Here is a 27,684-nt window from a genome sequence, read left to right as displayed (position 1 = left end):
GGACAACAATTTGGCAGCTCTCCTCCTAAGCAATCATTCAGCAGCCAAATGGTGAATGCCAAGTGGTGGTCCAGACACCTATGATGCTTCCCAATATTCCCCACTTATAAGTGCTAATCAGAGACTACCCCCACAGGGTCGGGGCACCTGGGTGGCACAGTCGGTTGAGCGTCCAACTCTTGGTTTCGGCTCAAGTAGTGGTCTCAGGGTGGTAAGATCGAGTCCCGAGTCAGGCTCCGCACTCAGCATAGTCTCATCTGCTTGAGACTCTCTCTCCCTCTCCCTCCGCTCCCCCCTTTCTTTAAAATGGATAGATAAATCTTAAAAGAAAAAAAAAAAGAAAGACTACCCCACAGGGTGATGAGCTTATGCAAACAGCAAAAACAATCTTCATGCTGCTGCCTTTAGAAAATAAAATTTAACTTTCCCATGTTTTAGATGAATAATCTTGTGGTTTAATGCACTAATTAAAAAGCACATATTACTGGGGCACCTGGGTGGCTCAGTCCTTAAGTGTCTGCCTTCAGCTCAGGTCATGATCCCAGGGTTCTGGGATCGAGCCCCGCATCGGGCTCCCTGCTCTGCGGGAAGCCTGCTTCTCTCTCTCCCACTCCCCCTGCTTGTGTTCCCTCTCTCGCTGTGTCTCTCTCTGTCAAATAAATAAATAAAATCTTTAAAAAAAAAAAAAAAAAAGCACATATTACTATATCACAAGTGTGGGTTTTTTTTAATCTTAATAACTGCATTTCAATGTAATTGGTACTATTTGCAATGATACGTATTTTAAGCACCTAAAAATATTATTCTGATAAGGAATATATGGCATAAAAAAAGTTAAGGACCCCTGCTCTAAGGTGATCTAAAGCATAAAGTCTCCATTTATTCATTCATTCAGTTGGTCACTCAGTTGGCAAGTATTTACCAAGTACCCACTGCAATATGAGGTTGAAAATCTGAAATTGTCAATATTTGACTATTTTTAACCTACTAAAACAGCAATTTCATAGAGTTCAACCTAATACTCATCAGACCCAACTCATAAGCCCACTAATATGTAGTCATGAAGTAAAAGAATGATCTTGAAATTAGACTGATGCTCGCAGAAGTTAAAAATTTTGTGAAATAGGTAAGACGCAGCACACAGAAAGCAAAAAGTCACAAGAAGATAAAGTGACCAGAGGGAATTATCCATTTAATTATCCTGAATAAGACTGACCCAAATATAATGTCAAATCTTTTATTTTCTATGACCTAAGAGTGATGAGAAGCCCTTCCCAAAGCTTTATAAATGCTTCAGTAATTTTTTCTAGTTACATTAAATAATGTAATCTTCTACTTTATAATAAGAAATGCACTTTAAATTCAATATTAAAGCCAGTAAGAATAATGCCTTAACATTTGTATGGTACTTCATCATTTATAAAGTAACTTCATACATATCATTCTTTTGATCCTAACCATACCCCTACAGAACAGCCTGGGAGATACTATCCCCACTTTTCAGGTTACATAGCACACACATATCCAAGGGGACTCACAGAGAATCTTAAAAACCTAATCTTAACTTTAAGTCAGACTCTCTCTTTGTCTCTGTGTCAAGTAATAATGTTAAAGGAGGCAAAATAGCAAAGTGCCTCAAAATCCATGAAAACTAGGTCTGAATCTCAATCCATCACTTACTATCTCTGAGTCCCTAAAAAAGTTCTTCAATCTTTGTGAGGCTGAGCTTACTAAAGTGAGAATAGTAACATTTTCAGATTAAATGAGATACATCAAGTTAAAGCCCTTATCATCATCTATGCTAAATGATAAGCTGTACTTATTACCACTGTTCATTTTTATTGTTATGAGAATCCAGAAATCAAGAAACTTGACTCTTACTAAAACAACCCAGGAAAGCAATGTGGTTCAATAGCACAGCACAGGTTAAAGAATTCTAATGTACTGTCCCACAGTTACTCTGGTAAGTTACTTGACCTCTCTATATACTATCATTCTATCATTGTAAAGGCTTTTGAGAAAATAACATAACCTATCTCATAGAGTTTGGAAACCTCCTTGGCTTTAATATCTACAAATTTAAAAATCTCCTATGTTAGGAGCACCAATCAAGAGTTCACAAAGCAGTATCTAGAGCCAATGTTCACTCATGAGCTCAGAAACAGAGCCTTCTCTCATTTCAGATAGCTGAAGGTGACCAATTCATAAAATCTTGGATTAGATCATGGATAGAAACTAAAACCAGAGTCAGACTGCACCAAAGGAAGGAGAGCGTAAAAGAAGGTATAAGTAAAAGAGAATTATTTTCTACCCTAAAGGCAAAAAGTCAAAAGCAGGCTCGCTCTTACTTACTCTTGGCTTACCACCTCCTCATCCTCTGAGGATGATGCTGTTTCTTCCAGGTCCCGGGCCATCACGACTGGCATTTCCTTTAGGGTTTGTCATGCAGTCAGCAGACGGGGGCCTCAGAGACCTCTCCTTGCAGATTCACTGGATCAAACAATTTAGGTGGCACTGATTCCTGCAAGAAAGCCAAATGATTTGAAACACAATGGCATTTTCTATTTGTTGATTATTGTTATTGATTTTCCAAGTAACAAATATGAATGTTTACCTAAATGGTGTCCAACGTCTAGAAGCTTACCTTCTATCACAGTGCCTCACACCACAAAAATCAAGGTTTTTTTCAAACATACTGTCTGTCCTCCATGTACTTACAGAGCTGTTATTAAGTTTGAGATTCTCATTTTTCTTTTATACACTAAACCTAACAAGAATTAGCTTCTGGGAAATCTGAGGCAGGTGGCTGATTGACTAAAACATAGACTCCTCTCTATAAAGGCTTGACCTCGGTTAAAAATAAAAACTCAAGATTTACGACTCCTGAAAATATTTCTTTAGGCACTAGGACAAGCACACAGCTGAAATGCCTTCATATTTCACTAAAACAAATTCAACCACTAAACTAAAAGATTAATATATTCTCCTGAATCAAGGTGATAAATAGCTGAAAAAAAAAAACAAAAAAAGAAAAACACTGTCCTTCCACTCTCAAAAATTATTCTCCCTTACTAAAAATCACAAACTATGATTTGAATCTCAAATAGGCATTAAAATTGGGATATTTCTAACTTAAAATATTTTTGCATATGTAAAAAGTACAAGTCTGTTGTGTGCTTAAGGATGAAATCGAAATTACAGATAAAGAAAATGAACATGTTTAAATGACCATAATCCTATTACTCAGAGATAACCATCTGATGTCTATCTTTGCAAATCTTATTTTGCTATGCATTCAAAATACGTAAGATCGTACACAGGACAAAAAACCGCCGATCCCGATAATGATCCCTACAGAGCTTCAAAGGAATGGGCAATATCTAATAACTTCAAAGGCGTTCTTCCGAGGATTCCCAACGGGATTTCTCGATCTGTCCCAAAATGCTGGGAAGTCCTTTAAATCAAAACAAAACAAGCAAAACCTCCAAGCGAGGAAGAGATGCCAAACCTGTCCCAGGCTGCTAGACACGGAGATCGGAAGAAGATTAAGGACACTCGCCCAAGAAGCGTCCTCGCCCTAAAGGGATCAGCCCCTAGACCCCACCCCCGGCTCACCCCAATCGCAGGTAGGTCCTCAGATGCTCCCCAAGTAAAGGACAGGGACCACTCCGCAGCAGCGATTCAGCCCAGCGCGCCCGGAAGCCAACAGCTACTCCCGGACTCCGAGAGGGAAGTGTAGCGGCCGGCGCCCGCCCAGACACAGGAGCTCACCTCCCTCGCGTAGGGGAGCGCGCCGGCGCAGGCGTTTACCTGTCTCATCTTCCCATGGCTCCGGGCGGGCCGGCGGGGACCGCGCTCTGCGCCTACCTCCCTCCTCCTTCCCCAGCCGGGCTCACCGCCGCCGCCGACGGCTGCTTCCCCCGTTACTACAACAACCAACAAGCAACCGCCCGCTCGGAGCCACTGCGCAGGCGCCCGCCACCCCGCGCTGACAACGCTCGGCTTCGGGCGCGGAGGAATGTCGTCACCGCCGCGCAGCGCGGGCGCAGAGCTTTGCTCTCAGCAGAAGTCTAGACTTCTTTTTTCCGCTCTTTTTCCCTCCACTCCTAAAGGGTTGACTTCAGCCCCGGAGTTCTTCCGACACGCTCAACAAGAGGGTTCACTGCGTGTGCGGCGGTACCCGGGGTGAAGCTTGGGCAGCGGCAACCACTGATTGGCAGTAAATGGGTTCACGCCCCATCTCCTGCTCGAGCAAAACCGGAGCAGCCAATCCGAGCGAGGACTGACGGAGAAGACCCAATCCTGGAGCCGGGCTGTGGGCGGGGGCGAGGACAAATGGCTCAGGTGGACTACTCGCTGCATCTGCTTTGGGGCTTTGCTGCTGCCGCTGCCGCTGCCGCTGCTGTGCTGGGGGTCCGATCGCCAGGTACGGAGAGTGTGGGCGAGAAGAGGGAGGGAGGCGTTTTTGTCGCATCTGAGAGGATAGGGACAGTCTGGAAAAATGGAGGTGAGAGGTAAGGAAGATCCCTGGAAGCAACCTTTTGGGGGAACAGGGGGCTTGAGAGACCTTGAGAAGGGGGAGCTGGGACTATGAAAATGAAGAAGGCTTGGTAGGTTCGGGGAACCAATGAATGAATGAACGAATGACCAGCCACTAGGAGCCTAGCACAGGGCAAGGAACCTTTTCACTTTCTCATGTAATTCTCACAGTATCCCTTGAGATAGGTATTTTTAAAGCTCCATTTTGCAGATTTCTCACCCAGGGTCGCACAGCTACAAAATGATTGTGGAAGGATAGGAACATCCCTCCTGACTAGTTTTAACACCTTTGCAGGGCCAGGCCAGGACAAAATTTGAGAATAGATGTTAGATACTTCAGGAGGCCCTAAAGCTTTAGGGAAATGGGGTTGAGGGATTTGGTAGAGCAGTTAGGAAGAGTGCTCAAGCTCTGCCCTCATCAGCTATCTGTTGGATTTCTGAGAGCTTCCATGAAATGGGCATAAGTTCTCTCAAAGAGGGGAGCCATCCATATGGCTTTTCTGACTCTGGGAGGAGAAAGCCTGAGTCACCTATTGAGAAATGGGAAAAATAAGGAGGATGGGGGTGGGGGGGTCTTGGCCCATGCCCTGACCACTTCTGATCTCCAGTAAAGCTTTATTCTCTCTGGACTTCAGTGAAGTCCATTGTTGTGACCTACCATTCCCCGAGGGATTCCGCTTCCTCCTCTAGAGCTCTTTTTTGGTTGTTTTGTTTTGTTTTCTTTTTAGTGCTTCACACTGTCTTAGGCCATGGCTAACTTTAATATTTATTTCAGCTGGGTAGCATAAGACCAAACTGAAACTTCGTCGGAGTGACAAAGGAAGCCTGATGGTTTATCACCACTTCAGGCCCAAGAAGTCAACCTGACAACAGATACTGTGGGGGAAAACAAAAGACAACCAAAAAAAAAAAAAAAACCCAAAAAACAAACTACAACACTACAGTGAAGATGAGAAGAAGTAGTTCTATTATTAAATCCTTTATCTACATGAGTTTTATTTAAATCAAATTGATTGAGGGGCCCCTGGGTGGCTCAGTTGGTTAAGTGTCTGCCTTAAGCTCAGGTCATGATCTCAGGGTCCTGGGATCGAGCCCCGCATCTGGCTGTGCTCGGTGGGGAGTCTGCTTCTCCCTCTCCCTCTCCCGCCCTCTCTCTCTCTCTCTCTCTCAAATAAGTAAAATCTTTAAGAAAATCAAGTTGATTGAAATCATTGCTCTTCAAGGGTTCACCTAAGCTTGTTTAAAAACAAAAAGTACATAATGTAATTGTATTTTGTATACAACTTCAAGACAGAAGTGGATATAGTGTGCTTGTCTTCCTTAAAAATAGAAACTTCATCAAAATATTCTCAGACAGTGGGACAGTATTGCAGAGCATTGTTTGTATCTCAGCTCCGCCATGTGTTAGCTGTGTAACCTCAAGCAAATCACTTAATTTCTCTGTGCCAACCCTCATCTGTCAAATGGAAATAGTAATATTGCCTATCCACCTTGTTTAAGGATTAAATGAGATAATTTATGTGAGGTGTTTGGCACAGTGCATGACATATACGAGTGCCCGATACCTGTTAGCGATCATAATTTCTTTTGCAACCCAACGCCAACATTGTTGGCTCCTTCTGCACATAATTTTCATGCTACTTCTCGAGTCACAGCAGTTTATTTACTTTTAACTTTTATCTTGTTCTAGTTTATGGAGCATGAATTACTTGAGAACCAGAGTAGAGAATACCTGAGAGTATAAATATTGCTCTCACTCCATAGATTCCACTCAAATGTATAAGGCTTGAAAGTGTCATCAATAGCCAGGCAAGTATCTGTTAGTAGATTTACAGTCACCTTGAGCCACTTGGATCACAAGGGAATGACATAAAAAAAAACTAGGCTAGAAGTAAAGATATTAAAGTACTGATTCCAGCCAAGAGAAAAGGGTTCTGATTTAGGCTACCATTGTGGACCAGTTGCTTAGAGAAAAATAAGTACTGTGCCAAAGTATACTGTTGATTCACCACTACTAGTGTGACTAAATATCAAGACCAATTTCTCTAAGTCTTACACAGAAGTCCATTTTATTACCTGATCATAATATTCATACACCTCCTCTTTGTTCCCTTTTTTTCTCCATTATTTTTGGCTGGCTTTTCCATCTCTAGCCATTGCATTATTTAGCCTTTTTCACTCTAGGTAAATGTTAGCACCCTTTGGTTTAGGGCAAATACCCAGGCAGTGTGCTAACCCTGTGAAGTAAGAATAGTACGTTAAGATAACTGAAGGTGGGCCAACTTCAGGGACTTGGAAAGGAATTCATGAAGGGATTGCCCAGATAAGCTTAGTATAGCCCTCGGGAGTGGGACACAAGTTAACTACCCAAGTCAGAGAGCTTATGGTTGAAGTAAGCTAACTGCTGTCTCCTATTTTTGGCCTTTGTTCCCAAGGCAAAAACCGTCTCAGGTTGGAGGGAAGTCATGAGCCGTTTCTTGAACGTGTTACGAAGCTGGCTGGTTATGGTGTCCATCATAGCCATAGGGAACACACTGCAGAGCTTCCGAGACCACACCTTTCTCTATGAAAAGCTCTACACAGGCAAGCCGGATCTCGGTAAGAAATCAGAGAACTATATCCTTCACGGGAGTGGCTCCAAATTGTGGTTCCCAGACCAGGCTGTCCCTAAGAACAAGGTAGGAAGTTTAAAAACAAACACACGGCACAGGTGCCCATTTTCTTCTCCAAACTTATTTCCTGAAACTTCCACCCCTGAGTGGGGCCCAAGTCTGTTTTTTCGTAACATTCCAGGAGATTCTGATGCTGGCTAATCTACCCTTTGGTAGCCACTGGAATAACAGACTTTGTGGATAGCACTTGGCCCTTTTTCCTCCTAAGCTTGTCTGAATACCTTTCCATCCATTTTATACTGTCCTTTGCATATTACAGGCAATACAAAAAGTATCACAAGGGCAAGTGAGAGGAGAGACTTATTTGGTGACTCTGGAGTGCCCCACTAGAAAGCTATAAAAAAGCTTTTCATATGATTTCAGCCCTCTTCAGAAGCTAGGTAGTGCCACATATGGTTTATTCTGTGTTGCAGATGGGGAGTTACTAACCTCAGGTCTTCCCAAACCGTGAAGAGTCCCTGAGAAGATATCCAGAATTCCTCCGAGCTGGCCTCCCAGAGTGAAACTTAGAAGGCCTCCGGTGGCCTTTCCCAGTTTCTTGAGCCCCCTTGCTGAGAATATTTTCACATTTCAGCTTGAGCTTCCTTGCACTGATGTGTGGGATAATGGTGTTTGAGCTGCAGCACCATTTCACGCAGCTGACAATTCTGTGTCACATTTATAGCTAACCCAGATTCGGGCTCTGACCTAGCTCATTTTTCTGCAACATCTCCATACAAAACGAATCTAAGTAGGCTAAGGCTCACTTTGAACAAAGCTCAATAGGAGTAAAGTACCTGGAAAAGTGGGTAGGACAGTTCTACTTTTTCCTCCTCAAATGCTGCCCTCTGATGTCCAGGAATCCTGTGTAGATTCACAGGATTTTAGAGATTATCTGGTCTAGTCTTTTAAGTTTAAAGTTGACAGAGAAGCCCAGGGGTTATGCGGTTCACTCAAGGGCATAGAGCTGAGCCAAAGAACTGTGTTGGGGGTGGGGGGGGGTTGTCTTCTCCAGCCCAGAAATATAGAGACTGCCTGCCCCCTCATAATCTGGAGGCTCTCATGCTACTCTGCTGATGATAGCAGTGTTCTGGAGCATCCCATAGAATTTCACCTGATGCCTAACCTGCCTAGGTTTGGTGAAATATTCCACTTTTGTATCTCACTAACTAGAGCTATTTCCTCAGCCTTTTCATCAGAAGAGCTATCAAATTGGTTTATAATGTAGCCTTCTGGGGCCAACCACTAGATATTTGGTAGGCCTGTGGAATTTTTTCTCACCTTACTACCATCTAAAAGTCTTCAGCTGTGGAATTGGTATCACTGTGTGGTTTCCCAAGGATGGAAAATCCTTAAAGCCTAAGTAAACATTAATAGGCCTTTCAGGGTGCCTGGGTGGCTTAGTTGGTTAAGCATCTGCCTTCAGCTCAGGTCATGATCCCAGGGTCCTGGGATCAAGTCCCACATCAGCTCAGAGCTTCTCCCTCTGCCCCTCCCCCCAACTTGTGTGCACTCTCTCTCTGTCTCTCAAAAATAAATAAAATCAAAAAAAAAAAAAAAAAATAGACCTTTCAGTTATCAGTCTTGTCCCTTGAAATTTCTCTTGCTCAATAGACCAGCAAAGGAAGTAGCTTTGCTTTCACTGTTTCGGCATCCCTTGCCACAGGATGCGTTAGATAAATGACTGTACATTACAATCACCGAGGAAGAAAGTATTTTTAGAAAATACTTACTCCCAGGGCCTACCTCCAAAGAGTATGATTTAATTGGTCTGGTACCCAGGTCTTGGTAATTTCATAAAACTTCTTTAGTTGACTCTAATAAACACCCAGGGTCAAGAACCACTGCTATGGTAGATTGTGATCAGTACTTTCAGGACAAGATATTTAATACAGCAGTACCAGAACAAAGCTCACCAAGAGTGAGGTGGCCTCAGCAAACACCAAGGAAGCAGTGTTTTGTTCCAGTACCAAGTGCACAGGAAACCTGCCCAGAATGGGCTTTGTTCGAATAATATAGATCTGGATTCAGGAGAAGACTTAAGTTTCTTCAAGACCAGATTGAGCATCTAGATATGTCCCAGGATTTCTGAGTTCTCTCCTGCATCAGCCTTGAAAGTTTACTGACCTCCTAGGCATCTCGTATTGACACCCCACTGTCTGCAACATTCCCCCAGACCTGTCCTGATCCAGGCATGCTGGACCTCACCTGCACCAGAGTGGCTTTCAGGACAGAGGTAGAAACTGCTACAGTCAGGAGGAATGATTGCCTAAGTGGGCTCTTTGTTGGGTTTTTACTCTTGAAATGCCCCCGCCCAACTGTAAACATTTGAAGAGGAGCTGGGCAGTTCTCATTGTGGAATTCCTCTCATTCCTACTAGTTGCCATATGCAGCTGCAGAGCCTCCCTTCTGCCCAGCCAAAGGGAGTTCAGGCTCAGCAGCCTGCCTCCCGTGAACCACCAGTGACATAAGAGTTTGGAAGGAACCCTAAGTCTCCCCTCTCGACACTCTTGATTTTTTCTGCTCTACAGTGAATGGCCTCCAAGCTCGGACTTTTGGGATCTGGACGCTGCTCTCGTCAGTGATTCGCTGCCTCTGTGCCATCGACATCCACAACAAGACGTATGTAAGGGAAGGAAGAGCTTTAGCGTCCTTTCATTGGAAATCAGGTGCTAGGCATAGCCAGTGTGGTCCTCCCCTTGGAGACCTGTTAATTTTCATACATTAGCCTAGAAGGTGGATAATAAAAGGTTAATAGGTTCTGTTCTTTCCAGGCCTAAAAAAAAAACGTAATAGGCCTCACAGGTCTTTACAGTGTGAAAATTCTTTGGAAAGAACAGCAGCTGGTAGTGTCATGATCTAGTGGCCTGCATCATACCCTCTACTTCTTTACTAAATAATCAGCCTTTCTGCTACTAAAGAAGTAGAAGAGTGTGCTCTTTTTAGAGCAGCCACCCACATGTACCTTATTCTCACATTCCTCCTTAAGAAGTAGGAATGAACAGAAATCACAATCCATGAGAAAAGGAACCCACAGGTAAACTGCTGCATGCTTATGCAGAGTCAGTAGGTGAGGGTGAAAGAGAACCTAGGATTCCTATATTCTGCCTCTCTAGGGTACTCAGACTAGGGTGGAACATTGGCAGACAACCATAGCCTCTTGTCCAGATCATGCTGTAACCGGTGCTGACCACTGGAGGGGGCTCGAACTTTCTTTCCAGCCATCCTCACCACAGTCAAAGGGCAACGTTTGCTCAGGTCACTGGCTGAGGCCACCAAAATGTCAACTTCACACTAAAATATTTTTTTGTTGTATCGAAGTTCTTAGCATTTGGGAAAAGAGGAGGTAATGATATTTACTGAGCACCTCTGATTATGCCAGGACATTTCACCTGCGTGACCTTGATTAATCCTAGCAGCCCTGGGAGGTAATGATTTTCATTCCAGAGTTCGCAGATCTACATGTTTGAGACCCAATTAATTTGAACTAAGGAAGACTGACTCAAGTGGGATTTGAAGCAGGGCTATTAACCCTGTGATCTCTCCAACTTTTTAAATTTTTTTTGAACTTGAAACTATGGTTTGACTCGTTCTACGTTGACACGTATTTTGGGAAGCAGTATGGTTTAGTGGAAACAGCCTGGGGCCCAAGAATGAAAACAAGAAAATGGGTTCTTGTCTCAGTTCTATTAGTAACTATTTTTGTAGCTGCAAGTTCATTATACGGTTGACCCTTGAACAACATGGGGGTTGGGGGTGCCGGCTCCCCACAGTTGAAAATCCGTGTATAACTTTTGACTCCCCCAAAATTTAGCTACTAATGACCTACTACTGCCCAGAAGCCTTACTGATAAGAAAGTCAATTAAGACATTTTGTACATTGTATGTGTTAGGTACTGTATTCTTACAATAAAGTAAGCTAGAGAAAAGAAAATGTTATTAAGAAAATCATAAGGAAGAGAAATGCATTTACAGTAGTGTACTGCAATTTATCTTTAAAAATCCACATATAAGTGGACCCATGCTGTTTAAACCAATGTTGTTCAAGGATCAGCTGTTTACCTTCTCTGCCTCTTGGTCTCTTTAGGTATAAAATGAGACTAGTATATCTGCTCTACCCCTCAGGCTGACTGGGAGGGAGTAAGAATTAAATAATCCTTTTAAAGACCGTTACCATGACAAATTGCTGATAGGTATAAGAGGTGTAGCTTTCATTTGCTATGCTTTTGGAATGAGACTTATCTCATTATCACCCATTCATTTCCCCTTCTCCCAACACAGGAAGCCACAAATGCGGACTTCTGTTTCTAGCCTTTTTTAACCTGGGACTTTGGTCAGTGCTCTTCTGATATACACTCTGATTCTATTTCCTCTCTAACCAGAAATTCAAAGTCAACACCCATACATACATATTTACTAAATGTATAAAAACATGCACAGGAATGATAAAAATCAAATTTAACATATCGGTTCCTTCTGGGGAGCGGGGAGCAGGGGAATGGGATCTGGGTGGGATAAGGCTACATAGAATGCTTTAACTGATATCTGTAATATCTCATTTCTTAGAAAAAAAGTATCTGGGGGCGCCTGGGTGACTCAGTTGTTAAGCGTCTACCTTCGGCTCAGGTTATCATCCCAGGGTCCTGGGATTGAGCCCCGCATTGGGCTCCCTGCTCAGCAGGAAGCCTGCTTCTCCCTCTCCCACTCCCCCTGCTTGTGTTCCCTCTCTCGCTGTCTCTCTGTGTCAATTAAAAAAAAAAAAAATTATTAAAAAAAATAAAAAGAAATAAATAAATTAAAAAAAAGAAAAAAAGTATCTGAAGCAAAAATGTCAAAACATCCAGATTGGATGGAGCAGGGTATTGGTTGCATACAGCTTAATTATAGTATTCTATCATCAACAATTTTTTGTACGTTTGAAATATTTCAGAATTTTTAAAATTTCATAGTTAAAAAAAATAAATCTCCAATCCAAGTGGTCAGTCATCCTATAACCTATCTCCTCTCCACCTCTTCATCAAAACTGAGGAACACGTTCTCTTCCCATGAGGTTATCACTGTGTCCTCCAACTGATCATGTTCCTAGGCTAAGACACAAAATAACAGCCCATGTGGCAAAAGCATCTAAAAGCCCCAGAGAGGTCCTCGCTGCTCATGCTGCGTTCAGGCCCTTCATTTTGTGGCATCCATCCTATGAGCATTGACCAGCCCCTGGCCCAACACCTGTCAGGTGGGCTTGGACTACAGAGCCAAGCCGATTTGATTACGTAGAATCTGTAAGCACCATTGATCCCCAACTGTCTATACTGCTAGGCGTGCCATAAACCAGACTCTGCTTCGCTGTGGCTGGCTTCACCACCTTGCTATGACTTGGAGACCCACCATGGATGCTGAGACCATTCTCCCCTCAGTCTAGCAGTTGAAACCTTTGGTTTTGCCCTAGTAGAGGGTAAATTGGTGTGATCAAGCAGACAGGTCTTTCTCAGGCCCAAGTCTCTCTTCCTTTAGCCATAGTCACTTGCTGGGTTTGGATTCGTGTGTGAGTGTGTGTGTGTAGAATCTCACTGCTGCTTGTCCCCTGCACTGAACGGGCAGGCCTCCAGTTCCCACTTCTGTCTGCTCCCTTGTAGGCTGTACCACATCACACTCTGGACCTTCCTCCTCGCCCTGGGGCACTTCCTTTCCGAGTTGTTTGTCTTTGGGACCGCAGCTCCCACGATTGGCGTCCTGGCCCCCCTGATGGTGGCAAGTAAGCATCTGACCCCTGCCCCGGGCTCCCATGGGAACTGCACCCTAGGGCTGGGGGCAGGAGAGCAGACATACGAGAGTAAGAAAGTGCTGTGCCCATGTCAGCCACCTCTCTTTTCTCTTATTTAAGGTTTCTCAATCCTGGGTATGCTAGCTGGGCTCCGGTACCTAGAAGCAGAACCAGTATCCAGACAGAAGAAGAGAAACTGAGGCCGGCATTACCACCTCCGAGACTTCGTCTTCCACCTTTGCCGTCCCCTTCCTTCATCCTCCCTCCTCTTTCATTTCTTCTTTTCTTTACCATCCTGAGCCCCCTTACCACTGCTAGCCTTTTAGGTTTGGGGTTTTTCTTACATTTAAAAATTTTTAAGATATAACCTTCATACAGAAGAGTATATAAAATGTGTACGTACAATTGAAAGAATCATTTTAAATGACTGAATATTCTGTACCTTCACCCAGATCAAGAAATTTCCAGCACCTCAGAAACCCATTGTGTGCCCTTCCCCCACCTACAGCCTCTTCCAGGATCCCTTTTCCAGCCTTCTGCTTTTTCCCTTTTATTTTTCATCCCTTCCTCTGACTTGTGTGGTGGGAACACGTGAACTATGAAACTTACAGCTGCTGTGTCACCCAGAGCAGCTGCCCCCAAGGGCTGCTTCAGGAGGCTGCCCTCCCAGGTTGGGCTCCTCTCTGCTGCTGGACCCAAGACTCTGAACCATCCGATGAACAGGCAGTCCTTCTAAGAAGGGCTCCCCTGTGAGTAAGCATGGCTCATATACTTGTGTCTACAAGTGGATCAGGGTTGGAAGAGTCTGGGCTGTTTTTAGACCTTCTGGTCAGCTGTATTTGTGTAACGAATTTTGTAATAAATAGAAAAACCCTCTGCTTGGATCAGTCCTTGTACTTTGACCTCCCCTAAGCCAAGAGCATTCCTGCCCCCTCCGAGCCATTGCATAGGAGAATCACAGCTTTTTGCTGATCAAATACACCATAATGAGTAGAACAGCTCAAGGACCCAGGCACACCTGGCTGCCTCCAGCCCCTCTTACTACTTGTTCATTTCTCCTTAAGTCCAATCTGTCTCGCCTTCCCCACCTTCAAGATTCTGAGTTCACAACTGAACAGTCAGGACCCTTTCTTGTTTTCTTCCTAAGGAAGAAACAGATTCTTGAGAAAGCAGAGACAGAAAACAGCGCAGAAGAAACAGCTGCCTGACCATGGAAAGAACATGAAACCCCAAGATAATGGACTGGAGCCGATAGTTGCCCTCCAGACACAACGCTGACGGGCTCATCACTGGCTGGGCCCACACACAGCATATAGACTCAAGAACCCATTCGTTGTTCAACAAAGTATTTATTGAACGCTTAAGTCCATGCCAGACACTTGGGAAAGAGAAATGATGACCCAGGCAATGCCCCTGTTCCCAGTGGCCCTTACACTGTAGTCAAGGAAACGGACAATCAACAAAGCAACACATGAAATAACAACTTCAGACAATATGAACTCTAGAAACCAAGGTATTGTGATCAAGAAGGTAGGGGGTGGATGATTTAGATTGTCAGGAAAGGCTTCCCTGAGGAGGTGGGATCTGAGCTGAGCCTTGAATGCCCAGGTATCAGATGTCTTCATACATGAGGCAGGCATTTAGGGCAGAGGGAGCAGCATCTGGAAGGTAGGAACCATCTTGTTCAAGGGGTAAGACCCACGTAGTAAAGTCAGGAAGCATAAGGTAAGAGATAGGTCAGGAAGGGAGGCAGGGGACTTTAAAGGGCATGACAGGAAGCTTGAAGTTGAGGATACTTAAATGCATTAGGAATTTATCAGTTAAGACTCTTTAGGTGAAAGGAACAAAGTCATCTTAAACTAGCTTAAACAATAAAGATAATATTGGCTCACAAAACTGAAGATTAAGGAGATTATAGTCTTCGGGAATGATTTGATCAGGACTCAACCCTGCCCTCCTATGTTGGCTTCATCCTCAGGCTGGATTCCTTTTATGGTGCCAAAAGTGGTTGCAGCAATACCAAGCCTCATCCCCACAACACTACATCTAGAAAAATAGCTCAGTGGTACGGACTATCCCTCACTCACCAACTATTGTCAAGAGATAGTAAGAAAAGCAGTGATCTTAGAGAGTTAGCATGTGAGTGTAGATCCACATGGAGCCCACCTTAGAAAGTGAATGAAAGCATGCATGGTTTGGATTTGGATCCTCTAAGCATGCGTCATAGAAATGTAATTCCAGATAAGCAAAGACAAGACCCAAAGGATCTAAAGAGATGGTTTAGAATAGAACACATCATGAATATTATCATTCTCTAACAGCCAGGCTTGGCTCCCATTCGAGATGATTTAAAGTAGAACTCGTCAAGTCTCTCTTCAGCTGAGAACTGCTAACAGATAATGGGGCCAGAATGCCACAGGCACCGTGCATTTTACTAAGAAAGAAACGTACAGAAAACTGACAGCAGCAGCAAGCCCAAGCCACAGCATAAGGCGAACACGCCTGGGAAGGGAGAAGTGGCAGTAGGTGGGACAGTTCCGAAGAAAAAATGGCCACACAGAACGGCAGAGGCCGAAAGCATGGACTATGGCCAAGGCAGGATGGTGCAGTCATAGAACAAACAGGCCAGCCGCACTGTGAGGCCGAGCCAGCAACCACAGCGGGCTCTGGGCGGCCACCCGGGGTGGACTGTCTGCATGCGTACACAGCCCGAAAGGCAGGCAGGCAGGGTCACGGGCGGGACGGTGAGGTGCAAGGCCCCGCACAGGCCCACGTTCACTTTTACAGCCTTGTCTTTAAAAAGTAGCCCACGAAGGGCGCCTGGGTGGCTCAGTTGGTTAAGCCACTGCCTTCGGCTCAGGTCATGATCCTGGAGTCCCGGGACTGAGTCCCGCATCGGACTCCCTGCTCGGCGGGGAGTCTGCTTCTCCCTCTGACCCTCTCCCTTCTCATGCTCTCTCTCAAATAAATAAAATCTTTAAAAAAAAAAAAAAAAGTAGCCCACAGGGAAGGTCACATCTGTGTAAACAGAGGACCCGCCTCTGCAGCAGGCCCCAGGAGCTGCTCCTCTAGCCCCAGGCCCCTCCCGGACCGTCGGCCCAGGCCCCAGAAATGAGTGAGAATCTCGGGACTGCCGAAAGACACCTCTGCCCCACCTAATGACACGGCAGACCACTTGGAGAGTCTTTTATTGTCTTAAAACATCCGGTATTACAAGTAGAAAATACAAATTATGCTTTTAAAATAAAGGAATGAATAATCTGGTAAACATTTTGTTAAAAAGTTTTAAGGAGCTGAAGAGTGAACACCTTTCTCCTTATCAAAAAGCAAGACATGCTTTCTCTCCACCTCTCTTCCACCCCCCATCACTCCCCCCAGCAGAAGTGCGAACTTCTCTTACATACAGAACATCCGGAATGTCTGTACAAACACACACACACACACACACACACACACACACACACACACACATCCCCAGCTCCCCTCGGGCAATGGCCCAGGCACCCTGGCCCTCCTGCCAACCCAGGCTGCCCCTGGATGCCGAGACCGGGCAGTGGTCACAGCCGAACAGCACCATGGTCATGATCACAGCTGCTCAATGCAGGAGAAATTACTAAAACGTCTTATTTTCAGGGGACACTACCCCAGCCCGTGAGTAGAGCCAAACAGCAGGCTGGGCAGGCAAGGAGGTCACCCTGGGTTGGTTTAAAGGGAATCCCTTTAAATTCACAATATCTGTTAAAAGATTGCTGGAAGGGGATGGGGAGGAGGGGTGGGTGTGCGAATACGATCCCCTCCAGAGGCAGGAGGCACTTAATTCAAGCAGACTCAATGCCCATTTCAAGGGCCACCTTTCCTTCTGCCCCTTTCCTCTCCTCTCTCAGAAGCAGTGTGGATTTCTCAGGGTGGAATGAAACAAGGTTAGTTTTCAGTAAAGGTTACAGGAAGTTGGCTGGGATTTCCCTCCCTTCAGAGAAAGGAAGCGCTGAGGCGGACGGCAGAGCTTCTCAAGGCAGGGTCCCCATGAAGGCATCAGAGGTGACGACACACACACAGAAGTCCTGGGCAGAGATTTTGTAGAAAAGAACCTTCCTGTCCCCAAATCAAGCTACCACAGTTCCCAAATTCAGGCCTTCACCAGTGCCCTCCCACACCTAGGCACGTCACCCTCCCCGACGGGCTTCTCCTTCACGGCCACAGCAAAGTTTCTGTCAAGTTTATTGATGTTTGGTTTGATCAGCTCTCAGGAAAGGGTCTGGAAACAGACCCCAAGCTTAGGGCAGGAGAAGCGAGGCCGAGTCCTGATGGGTCTGTTCTGATGTTTCCTGATGCGCTTTCTCTCCCCCAGAACATTAGCAGCCAGTGTGATGAGCCCCAAATTACCCTCACCCAGAGCAGCTGCCTCTCCGTAGAACTGGGCTTCCAGGGGTCTTGCCATTCTAGAAAAAGTTAATATCCTGAATAAGCTTTCTCTCCGTGATAATTTTGCAGGCTCCCTCCTTGCGGGATGCAGGTGAAGGGGGACGGCAAGGCACCCCCATTCTCCACCAGTCTCTCCCAACACCAGCTCCCTCAGCCTGCCGGGGGAGGGGGCAGGTATCGAGCGTGCGTTCGGTGAAAGGTGCCATCTTCCCCCGCTAGACCAGGCCAGCTCCTGGGAGGGTCCCGGGAGGCAGAGGCTCTGCCGTCCGAGCCACAGACATTCCAGCCGGTTCCCTCCAAAAGCTGCTCCAGCGAAGACCCGCGTGCCGGCAGCGAGCGCTGACCGAAGAGGTGGGGAGCGCTGGCCGCCACCTTTTCTCTCAGAGGTGCTCCTCGGACACAGTGGTGGCCGCTTTGCTGGTGTTGCTCTCCTCCTCCTCCTCCTCCCCCTCGAGTTTCTGCAAGGCACAACAAGCAGGCAGCCCTTGCGGTGAAGAGGCGCAGGGCTCCACCCGGGGCTGGGACAGCCGCCCGTCGGGGACCGCAGTCGGCGGGGAAGCCAAGAGCCGGAGGCCCCTCAGCAGCCCAAGCGCAGACAGAGGGCAGCAGGACAGCAGCTCCCCGCCTCTGCCGGCGTGCCCTCTACACGCACACACACACCGCACACACCCTCACCGTGTCATCAAAGAGAAGCCAGAAAGTCCAGCTCTCTGTGACGCCACGGCCACCACAAACCATCCCGCCCCGCGAGCCCCTCGGGACTGGAAGAGCAGCAGAGCCCACTCGCCCTCCCCATTCTGGCGGCCTGAAACTGCCCCGGGTGACCACCAGGTGCCATCCGAAGTGCCAACTCCACAACGCCCACAGAAATTCTGACTACCTTCCTTTGGAGGCAGCCGCCTGGATGAGGAATATTATTATGATGTGCAGGGAATGGAGGCAGCAGAGAGAATTTTTATAAAGGCAGGACATAAACTCAATGGCTAAAAATATGTATATATACTTAATGCCTAGAGAAGAGGACTTTGGGTCAGTCTGGTTTGACCTTGTTGGGGAAAGATGGCCCAGGATTAGAAGAGTCCTCGGGCTCACGCTTGTGTAGGTGGGGCTGGAATTAAGCACGGGCCTGGACCGATCCTGTGGGGCCCCAGGGGTATGCCGTGCCGTGCTTCTTACCTCAAGCACGTACCTACTGGCGGGGAGGCCTTGGCAGGGGCACAGCACTGCGCCATCACCGCTCGAGAGCTAGAAGCATGTCTACAGGCCCAGGGCCAACTGGACAAATGGTGCTTCTCGCCCCGCCGCCCCCCCAGGGACTGGGTCGGGGCTAGCCCGCAGCAGCGGTAACAGCTGCAGAAACCCAACCTGCCCATTCTCTTGCCAGTTTGTTGCCACCAGCTCAGCCTCAGCCGTGAGTAGCTTTCATTCAGGCCACCAGCAGCCTGCTGAAGTCAATCAAGCAGCCTCTCTCCTCTCGCTCACACACACGTGCACGCCCACACACGCCTGCTCCCTCCGAAGCCAGCGCTTGGAAATCACAGCCAGAAACAGATGAGTGGGGACAGAAGCACATCCACTGTCTCTGGCCGAGAACTACCAACTGGAAGAAAAACAGAAACCCCCAAACCAAGATTTTCATCATCTAGATTAGTCATTAGCCCCAAGCTAGACATTCTGTCTTTCTCTCTTTTTTTTTTTTTTTTTTTTACCAGAACTGTGTATCTCACTGATTAGAAAGAGCAGCTCTGGCCACATCTGTTGGGCACCCTGTCCTCAGCTGGCTCTGACAATGACTTTCTGTACCCATGGCCAGGTCTCAATTATGCTGGCTGCCACGGGGTATGTAATGGTGGGCTCCAGAGGAGGGAAGCTCTGTGACAGCCCTGGCTTCCCTGGGTGTGAGCCCACCATGATTCTGACCTTCCCATAACCAGAAGCTTCCCCAGGTGCGAGTGAGGTTCAAAGACACATGGTGAGTCATCCAGGGACACAGACTTTGGAGTTCCATCCCCGGATTTGTCTCCTACTCCTACTCAGTGCTATTTCCAATACTCCATACAGAAGATGACTGAGCCAACAACTCCAAGCTCAATCAACAAACCTGGTCCCTGTGCACCAAGATACGGCTGCAAGAACAGTGAAATATTGGAACCACCTAAATATTAAACAAGAGGAAATGGAAATACATATATGTAGATATGAAGTGGTAGAATGTAACTGTGGAAAGGTTGTCAAACTACCTTAATCATCCTGTAATATGTTAAGTAAACAAGCAGGCTAGGAACCCCACCTGCACCAGAAGACCCACAGAAAACAACCCTGAACGATGGACTACAATGTTACTAGGTTATCTCCAGGTGCTAGGATTATAGGTGACCTTTTCTTTCTTCCCGTTTGCCTGTATCTGCCAACATAAACACAGATGACAAAGTAAACAGCAAAATCTCCTATCACTTGATACAATGTGTCACATTCCAAATTGAAACCTTCTCACGAGAAATCTCTCCTGTTTTATTATAGGCACCTTTTTGCCAGGCTCGCTATATATTCCAAACCCTTATGTCTCCTTGTATCTGGCCCAAGTGAAAGCCCATCCTCATGGTGGTAACGCCAGGGTCCTCACACCAGTCTAGAGAACAGCATTTCTGCTGCGTTCCCTGTCTCCCCACTGAGTTTCCTGTGGGAGGCTCCGCCCTCCACATGCTACCTGCTGCAGCCTGCCAACTCCAGAGTGTGAGACCAGAAGACAAATAATCAATGACAGCTTATCATCCATCTGCCAACATATGTCCTTACAATACTAAATATAACTCTTTCACATACCATTTTTGCCTTAGAAAATTGGCAAAGTTTTCCAAAATGATAAAGCCTCAGTGTTGGCTCTCCTACAGAGCTATAGCAATATAAATTGATAGTGTTGGTAGTTCCTTTCTCGACAACAGTTTGGCAATACATAACAAGATCTCCAAAATATGCATGACCACTGATCCGTTTCTCAAGGAAATACTGTGCTTGAGAACATGCACAGAGATTCAGCTTCCAGGACATTAATCATGATACTGTTTGTAACAATGATTGAGAACAACCTTAATGTCCACAGACAGCAAGACTGTTAAATCATGGTTTACCCATGTGCACTCATTAAAACACTGTGTTGTAATTAGAAGTATGTTGTAAAAGAAAAATGACCTGATAAGGTGCTCACAAGTAAAAAAGCAGATAGAAGATTCCATTTTTGTTTTAAAAATATTTACATATCCATGTATAAATATATACAGATATATATATATATATATACATATTATATGTAGATATAGACATATAAGTAATTGCAAAAAAACAGCATTTCATCTCTAGGTGATGATATTACAGGATGATTTTTAAATTTTGTATACTTTTCTGTATTTTAGCTTTCCTACAAAGAACATGTATTCCCTCTGTAATAGGTTTTGGGTGGCTTATTTGTTTTTTAAGTAATATCCCACTTTTCCTCCTCAGATTTGAAATTGCTTTCATCCTGGCTCAGATTTGATACCTAACATTTTGGTTAGAATAGTCTCTAGCTGATTAAAGCAGATGGGAAACTCTTTTCTGTTCTAAATCATACTCCTAGTCCTCCCCCTTCTGCCACCATCAGCTCCTACTCCCTGACTTGCCCGTTTAGAGCCTTACTGGAAATGCACGGGCTCCAGTCCCTCCATCCCCATGGCACTGCCTAAGGGGCTGTAACACGCCAGGAGAACCACCGCCTCGGGGCCACCACCACCGTGGTCGAGGTAGGCTCCCACCTTTCCTCTCCAGCCACTGACCCCAGGCTGAAAGCAGTGCAGCCAGGGTCTCAGGACTTGTCTCAGGATCCAAGGAGTGGGCGATGCTCAGCAGACTGTGACAACAGTGACGTGCTCTGGGGACCACAGCAGGGAGGTCAGGAGAAAGGAAGGAAGCAGAAGAGTCCGGGAAAGAGCAGACACAAAAGCCATGCTGAACACCCACCCAGGAAACTCTTGGGCGCCATGTTTATGCGAGTTGAGCTGGTCTCACGGCCTCCAGAGAACCAGTCCACTCTGGGAGCACCCCCCCACCCCTGGGGCCCACCCATGCTGCCACATCCTCAAACAAACCCTGGGACCCAGCTCTCAAAGCTTCCACATACTCACATTCTCAGGAGTTTCGTTGTTTGCTTTCTGCCTCCGAAGATCTGCCCTAATGAATGCTGAGGTCAAGAGATTGAGAAAGAACAACAAAGACACAATTAACAAGAGACCAATGATGAAGTTCACCCAAGAGAGGGAGCCCTCATTTTCCTAAGGGTCATAGGTATCTCAGACCTACTGTAGATATTCCAGGGAGATGGAGGTTCTACCCACCAACTTGACAAAGCCTGGGGATCACTGATGTCCCTACAGGCAGAAGCCAAGGATGACACTGGCTTTCATTTATAGATCAGTTATACTGGCCAGGGAGTTTGCACATGTTGCTCCAATCCTTACAACAACTCCCATTTTATAGATTAAGAAACTGAGCCTTCCAGAAGTTGGTCCACTTGTCCAAGGTCAAACAGCTATGGAGGTCAGTGTCACAGTCTGGGATGCAAAAAAGGGTCTTTTGGCGCCAAATCCCAGGCTCATTCCACCCAAACATGCTACTGCTTCTCAAACACATTTCCTTCCCCTCTGCCCATCTGCACGTGTACCCCCAATCTGTATGATCAGTCAAAACACTGAGGTCTCAAACTGCCAACAGCCTAAGCCCCACGAGCAGCCTGAGTGAGCATCATCTTGTCTTGAGGCCCCAACTCACCAGTGAGGGCCGCTCCGAGGGTGAGGAAAACACAGAGAAAGATGTTTCCAGGCATGGTTCCATAGTTGTCAATAATCTGGCCCTGGGAGATGGTGAAGATGATCCCGAATACCTGCAAAGGCACAAAGAAGACTGAAAACAGGGCCCGGCCAACTAGCCCATGAGAGAACTGAGCTACCATGATACAATGCCTGTGGCAGCCAAGTCAAGTAGGAAACAAAGAGCCACTGCTTTGGGGCCACCACCAAATAAGAGCCCTACCTGGGCAGACACGTTCAGGAGGCCAGACGACATGCCTTCTGATTCTGGGTATGTCAGCTCCACAGCAAACTCAAATCCCAGCGGGAGGTAGCCAGTCATGAAGAAGCTGAAGACCAGATCACAGAAACAAGGTGATGGAGAAATTCAAGAGCAAGAAGGATAAGGAGCCCACCTCCTCCCTTAGAACTCCTTTTCCTGTTTTGTTTCTGGTCATCAAGACATTCCAGGCCTTTGAATAATCAGGCCATCCCCCAGGTGGCCATACCAAGGAAAGAGAGGCCCCCGCAGGTCAAGAAGAAGTTCATATGTAGGCTTCGTGCTCAGGAGCCCCCGAGGGTCTCCTGCTTCTTCTATGTCCAGCCATCAATTACAGACAGGGTCAACATTGGCAGAAGGGAATGGGGGATGCCTGCAGTGTTCAGTCCTCAGCTGAGAAATTCTGTGTCATGGGTCCCCAGGCCCTGTGCTGGGAGTGGGAAGTCCCTGGACCCTGAACAGCCTCTCCATGCTCTCTGGGACCTGGAAGGAGGATCTCAGAGTCCTCCTTTTTCCCTCTGGAGAGTCACCAGCTGAGAAAGACTGAGTGTCTGTCTGTCTCTGTCTCTGTCTTCCTCTCTCACACATACATTCATATAGTGCCCACAGGAAAATAACTGGGATGTGAAGCTAAGCAGAGACCCCTGTGGAAAGTGTGCTGTTTCCTGTGCTTTCTCATACAACAGGTCCAGAAAATTCCAACTCTAATTTCTTATATCTGTACCACACTTCGTGCTGCTTTCACACTTATTTCTCTCTCACTCCTTGCAACAACTATACAAGACAGGCCACTCTCATCTTCATTTACGGATGAGGAAACTGAGGCTCAGAGCAGTTAAGTGATGCATCTGTCATCTAAAGATCAGCAGTGGAACCAAGACCAGGACCCAGACTTCCTGATTCCCAGCCTTGTGCACTTTCTCCGACCCCGCACTGTCCCAGGCAGAGCTACAAAAGACTCTAAACATTTCCTAGCCTCCCTGAGGTCTGTGAAGGACAGACTCCATCCCAACAGCATGGAAGGCCTGGGCAGCCTTTTGAAGTGCCGTAAGTAAACAAGACCTCTGGCCACGATTTCCACATCTCCAGAGGTCAATGAGAAGGCAGCAAAGGGGTCAGTGTTGCTTCCAAGGATGTCGGCAGCTCTAGGAGCCATGGGACGCTGCTTTCCAGTTAGACAGGTCAGAGGTCAAACTTACCCCATTGTGCCAGCGGTGATGAACACGACCCACAGATATCCCAGGTTCAAGGTCAATGTGTACACCACCATGCCCACTACCGTCATGATGTAGACCACCAGGGTTGTCTCCCTAAAAGCAGAGGCAATGACATTGAGTCATACACTTCTGACTGTAACAGGATCATCCATCCATCCATCCATCCACCCATCCATCCATCCATCCATTCATTATACAAGTATCAATTGGGCACCTGCTATGTGTCAAGCCCTCTGCTGTGTGCTGGGACATCTGCTCTCAGAACTTTCTGTCCATGAGGTTGATGGACACTGAACCAATGATCACACAAATGGTTACTTAATTACACTTTGGCCAGTGCTACAAAGGGGAGGATCAGGAGAGGATGAAGCCTTCTTGCTACATATGTGTGTTCGACTCCTGCAGAACCCGCTCAACAATATCAAGCTGCACCCCAAGCAAGAAGGGCACAACACTCTCCCTTCCTTGTCCTCCACCAAATAAACACAGAACAAGTATCAGCTACTGTCAGGGAGCATGGCGTGTGGGACTACCCCAGAAGCCACCTCATTCTGCTGGTCTGCTTTGCCCCAAGAGCCCATGGCCATGCGGGGCAGTGAGCTGACTTTCAGATTCTCTGTCATCTCGAAGTTCTTCCTGTTGCCACCGGCGCAGGTGCAGCACAGAGTTTTCACCGAGCCTGAACTACTCTGCTCCAGACAGCAGAAGGTAAGTGAGAACATTCTCCAGCCCTGAACTAAGCGCTTGACTCCCAAGCCAAAGTGAGAAAGCTCTGCCCACTCCCCGTGACACTCCCCTTGGCCAGTCCCCTCAGAGGGACCATCAGCAGCCTGCTGCTTTCTGTTTGGGGTTCACCCTGCTTGCAGCCCTCCCCACATTTCTCCTCCCATGTTGCCCACTCGTGACTCTGCTGCAGCCTCACCCCTGCAGCTGGACTTGTGTTCCTCTCCCTGTCCTGCTTACGGCAGGCCGCGGGCTCCGCACATCCCTCTGCCCGCCTGCCACAGCCACAAAATGAGGACTCAGAGATGGAAAGCTGAAAGCTGAAAGCCTTCCCACATCCCCCCTGAAACAAGAAACACGGTGGGGGCGCCAGCAGACGTACACTGTGCTTTTATCAAACTAATCCCGCATTTATTGGGTGCTGGGAATTCTATTTTATAGCACTTCGCATGCATTTCTTATTGCACTCAAGCCTGACAAAAGTCCTGCAAGAAAAGGATGACTATCCCTAATTTTGCAAATGAGGAAACTGAGGCTCGGACCAATTAAGTTACTTATTCACAATCACCCAATGAGTAAATGCAGAGCTGGGATTTGGACCCAGCGCTGGGATCTGAAACCTATGCTGCTCTTTCTACTGCTACACACAGGACCTAATACACTAATACACACGGGCACGCTGCAGGCTTGCATCTTCGGGAAAGCTCAAAGCCAGAGGATGCAGAGGAGGCCCCTCCCACCTGGGGCTTCAAAGCAGCTGCGGAAGGCAGAGGGGCTTCCTCGTCCTCCATCCTGCACCCTCCTCTGGTCCCACCCACCCCACAGAAGGCAACTTCATGGATACCAGTTTCTTTTGCCAGCCACACAAGCCCCTCTTTTGCCATATTTGCTTAACCATAGCTTCATGTTAAACCACTGGCCCATTTAGAAAAACTGTAAGTAGTCCCAGCCTCAAATAACGGGATATGACCCACCCAATTTCCAGCCTCCAAACCAAACGGGACAAATCTGGGAGCCGCGGGGAGAAGAGAACGGGCACCAAAATGCCCTGATCACAGAGCATCCTTTCTCTGTCTGGGTCGTAGCGCAGGGGGAAGGGCATCTCATGCTGAAGGCAGGAGTTTGACATCAGTGACGCCGGCAAACGGTGGCGTCTACGTTCTGAAGTGTGCCCTCAGCCCTTTCCCTATATTTTCTAGTTCTTCTCAGCCCAGCCCAGCTGTCGTTCCAATCCTTCCCCTCTCCCGCCACAGAGCAAGCCCTGGGAGAAGGGACACTGCTGTTCGCCGGTTTGGGGGTGGCCAGTCCTCACTGCTCTCAGGCCTGGCCGAAGCAGGCCACTGACACATGGCAGAGACGAGATGGCAGCCAAGCTCTGCCAGCAGTCATTAAGCCACGCCAGGCTCCACGTCGCGTTCAGCCAGGCGACCACATCCCCAGGGATGACCTCAACTGGCCTTTGTCTGGGGCAGCCAGAGTGAGACCTGGTCTGACCAGAGCCTCACAGAAGCGGGTTTGTGTGGCAGAGAACAGGTCTGCCACTGTCTGTCGCCTCCAGACACGGGGAGCTTTGGAGGCCTCAACAAAGCAGCTGCCCTGCCCCAGTGTAGGACAAACCTGGCAGCTACCCAGCTGACCAGTATTAATTGAGCACCCAGTGCATGCTCAGCACTGGAAAGAAGCAACAAGAAGGGAAGGGTGTTGGGTCTCGATTCTCCAGAGCCTTTTTCTAAGCCTGGCTATTGACTTGAGGCCCTGGGTGGGTTGCTCTTTACAAATGCAGTTTCCCCCACTGAATTGGCATCCATGAGGATGGGGGCCAGGAATCTATTTTTGATAAGCGTCCTGGGTTAGCCTGGCATACGCTAAAATCTTAGAAAGACTGCTCTGAGCTCCTGGAAACACACTGGGCATTCAGGCCCAAAGCACATCACAATATTTACAAAGGAGATATAAGCAGTTGCAAGATGATACAGTGTAAGCCAGAGGAAGCCCAGACACCTTGGTTAGCCCCTTGGAGCCAGGGGAATGGGGCAGGGGATCACTTCCTCATTGCCACTCTTTGGGGTTTCCATAAACTTTCCAACTGCTGGCATTTTTCTACATTCATTTTCATTTCTCCCTCATTTGCCCCTTCTGCAAACTACATGGGGCGATGGGGAAGAGTACTGTGCTAGGCCTCTTGTCCTCCATCTCTAATCTCATCAAGATCCCCCATGGAATGTGTACTATTTCCCTCATTTTATAAATGGAAAAACTGAGGCTTAGAGAAGATAAATGTGAAGACCACCGAGACCCCCAGCTGCTGCACCCAACCCTTTGGAGTCATATTGCCGAGGAATGTGTCATTTCAAAACATGGGTCCCCAATTCTCAGTCCAAGAGGAGGTCACTTACTTGTAGGTTTTGGACCTATCCAGCCAGATGCCTGAGATCACAGCCCCAAGCATTCCTGCAATGACGATGGTCAGGCCGATTCTTCCAGCATTCACTTCTTCCCCCTGGGAAAACCACAGCCCCAGTGATCACCCAGCAATGGGACAAGACACCAGACAGAGCACAGTCACCAGGAGGTGACAGGGGAAAGGCAAGTAACTCAGGCTTCATTAGAGCCTATTCTCTGAACGTACCAGGGCAAGATGGCCTTTAAGAAGCTGCCAGTGGAGAGAGACTCCTAGAATAGTTGCTCCTCCCAATCTAATATAACCCAGATGTGTGCGGATGATCCTGGATGCTGAGGTCAACCAAACTGTCCTAGACCCAATTTGAAGTAGATCTTTTTAAATTTAATCCTTACGGCAACCCTTTTATCTTATTTATCATTATCCCCATTTCACAAACGGGGAGACCGAAATACATATATCCAAATATTCTGTACTTAGTTGTTTTTTTTCTTTTTTGAGCTATTAGTGCCAAAAGGAATGGGAAGATAACCATTATATCATCTCATTTACTTCTCAAAATTCCCCACCATAAGGTTAGAAATCAATATTCTACACTTTACAGATGAAAAAAACTGAGGCACAGTGAGATTAACCTGCTAGCCAGAGGTCATGTGGCATTTATTAAGTGCAGAGCTAGGATCTGAACTCAGACCTATCAAACTCCAAAACTGGAACACATTAGCCACAGTGGCCTACCACCTCTGCAAGTGTGAGACCCTTGTCCTTTCAAAAGGGGGTTGGACCTGGGATTCCCGACTCCAGGACACACAGTATCCCACTCCCAGGATCCAGCCCTTGCTGGTTCTGGAAATATTTAAGAAATGCTTTCAGGGA

The 27,684-nt window shown here is 47.0% G+C and overlaps 3 protein-coding genes across 20 annotated transcripts in view; 1 reads left to right on the top strand and 2 right to left on the bottom strand.

Annotated features, from left to right (window-relative positions):
• TTLL5 (tubulin tyrosine ligase like 5) overlaps nucleotides 1-3,962 on the bottom strand; it is a 274,823-nt gene extending 270,861 nt beyond the window's left edge. For 12 of the 18 annotated variants that reach the window (XR_013440787.1, XR_013440786.1, XR_013440789.1 and 9 more), the window contains exons 1-2: nucleotides 3,811-3,960; nucleotides 2,353-2,521 (exon numbers count right to left, since the gene is read on the bottom strand). Coding sequence is in view for 14 of the 18 variants with exons in the window: in XM_078053980.1 (XP_077910106.1) it covers nucleotides 2,353-2,426 (74 nt within the window). In the remaining 4 variants the exon portion in view is untranslated. Of the gene's footprint in view, nucleotides 1-2,352; nucleotides 2,522-3,615; nucleotides 3,763-3,810 lie in introns of those variants that run through there. The other 6 variants (XM_078053989.1, XM_078053990.1, XM_078053984.1 and 3 more) reach the window with 3 other exon arrangements.
• A 200-nt stretch (nucleotides 3,963-4,162) lies between these two features.
• Nucleotides 4,163-13,824, top strand: ERG28 (ergosterol biosynthesis 28 homolog). The gene is made up of 5 exons (XM_036068569.2): nucleotides 4,163-4,426; nucleotides 6,975-7,137; nucleotides 9,722-9,812; nucleotides 12,821-12,939; nucleotides 13,069-13,824. Exons 2-5 carry the CDS (start codon nucleotides 7,005-7,007, stop codon nucleotides 13,146-13,148), a joined length of 423 nt encoding a protein of 140 aa, XP_035924462.1. The 5' UTR covers nucleotides 4,163-4,426; nucleotides 6,975-7,004; the 3' UTR covers nucleotides 13,149-13,824.
• Nucleotides 13,825-14,277: 453 nt separating this feature from the next.
• The window catches only part of FLVCR2 (FLVCR choline and putative heme transporter 2), a 53,601-nt gene continuing 40,194 nt past the window's right edge, over nucleotides 14,278-27,684 (bottom strand). Inside the window, exons 5-10 of the mRNA XM_036108618.2 lie at nucleotides 26,804-26,907; nucleotides 23,667-23,777; nucleotides 22,432-22,537; nucleotides 22,171-22,282; nucleotides 21,528-21,583; nucleotides 14,278-17,828 (exon numbers count right to left, since the gene is read on the bottom strand). Coding sequence (XP_035964511.1) covers nucleotides 17,751-17,828; nucleotides 21,528-21,583; nucleotides 22,171-22,282; nucleotides 22,432-22,537; nucleotides 23,667-23,777; nucleotides 26,804-26,907 — 567 coding nt within the window. The 3' untranslated portion in view covers nucleotides 14,278-17,750. The remainder of the gene's footprint in view (nucleotides 17,829-21,527; nucleotides 21,584-22,170; nucleotides 22,283-22,431; nucleotides 22,538-23,666; nucleotides 23,778-26,803; nucleotides 26,908-27,684) is intronic.

Source organism: Halichoerus grypus, chromosome 8 (genome assembly GCF_964656455.1).
Source record: "Halichoerus grypus chromosome 8, mHalGry1.hap1.1, whole genome shotgun sequence".
NCBI lineage: Eukaryota > Metazoa > Chordata > Mammalia > Carnivora > Phocidae > Halichoerus > Halichoerus grypus.
The sequence above is the reverse complement of the archived record's forward strand: the minus strand, read 5'-3'. Positions and strand labels throughout refer to the sequence as shown.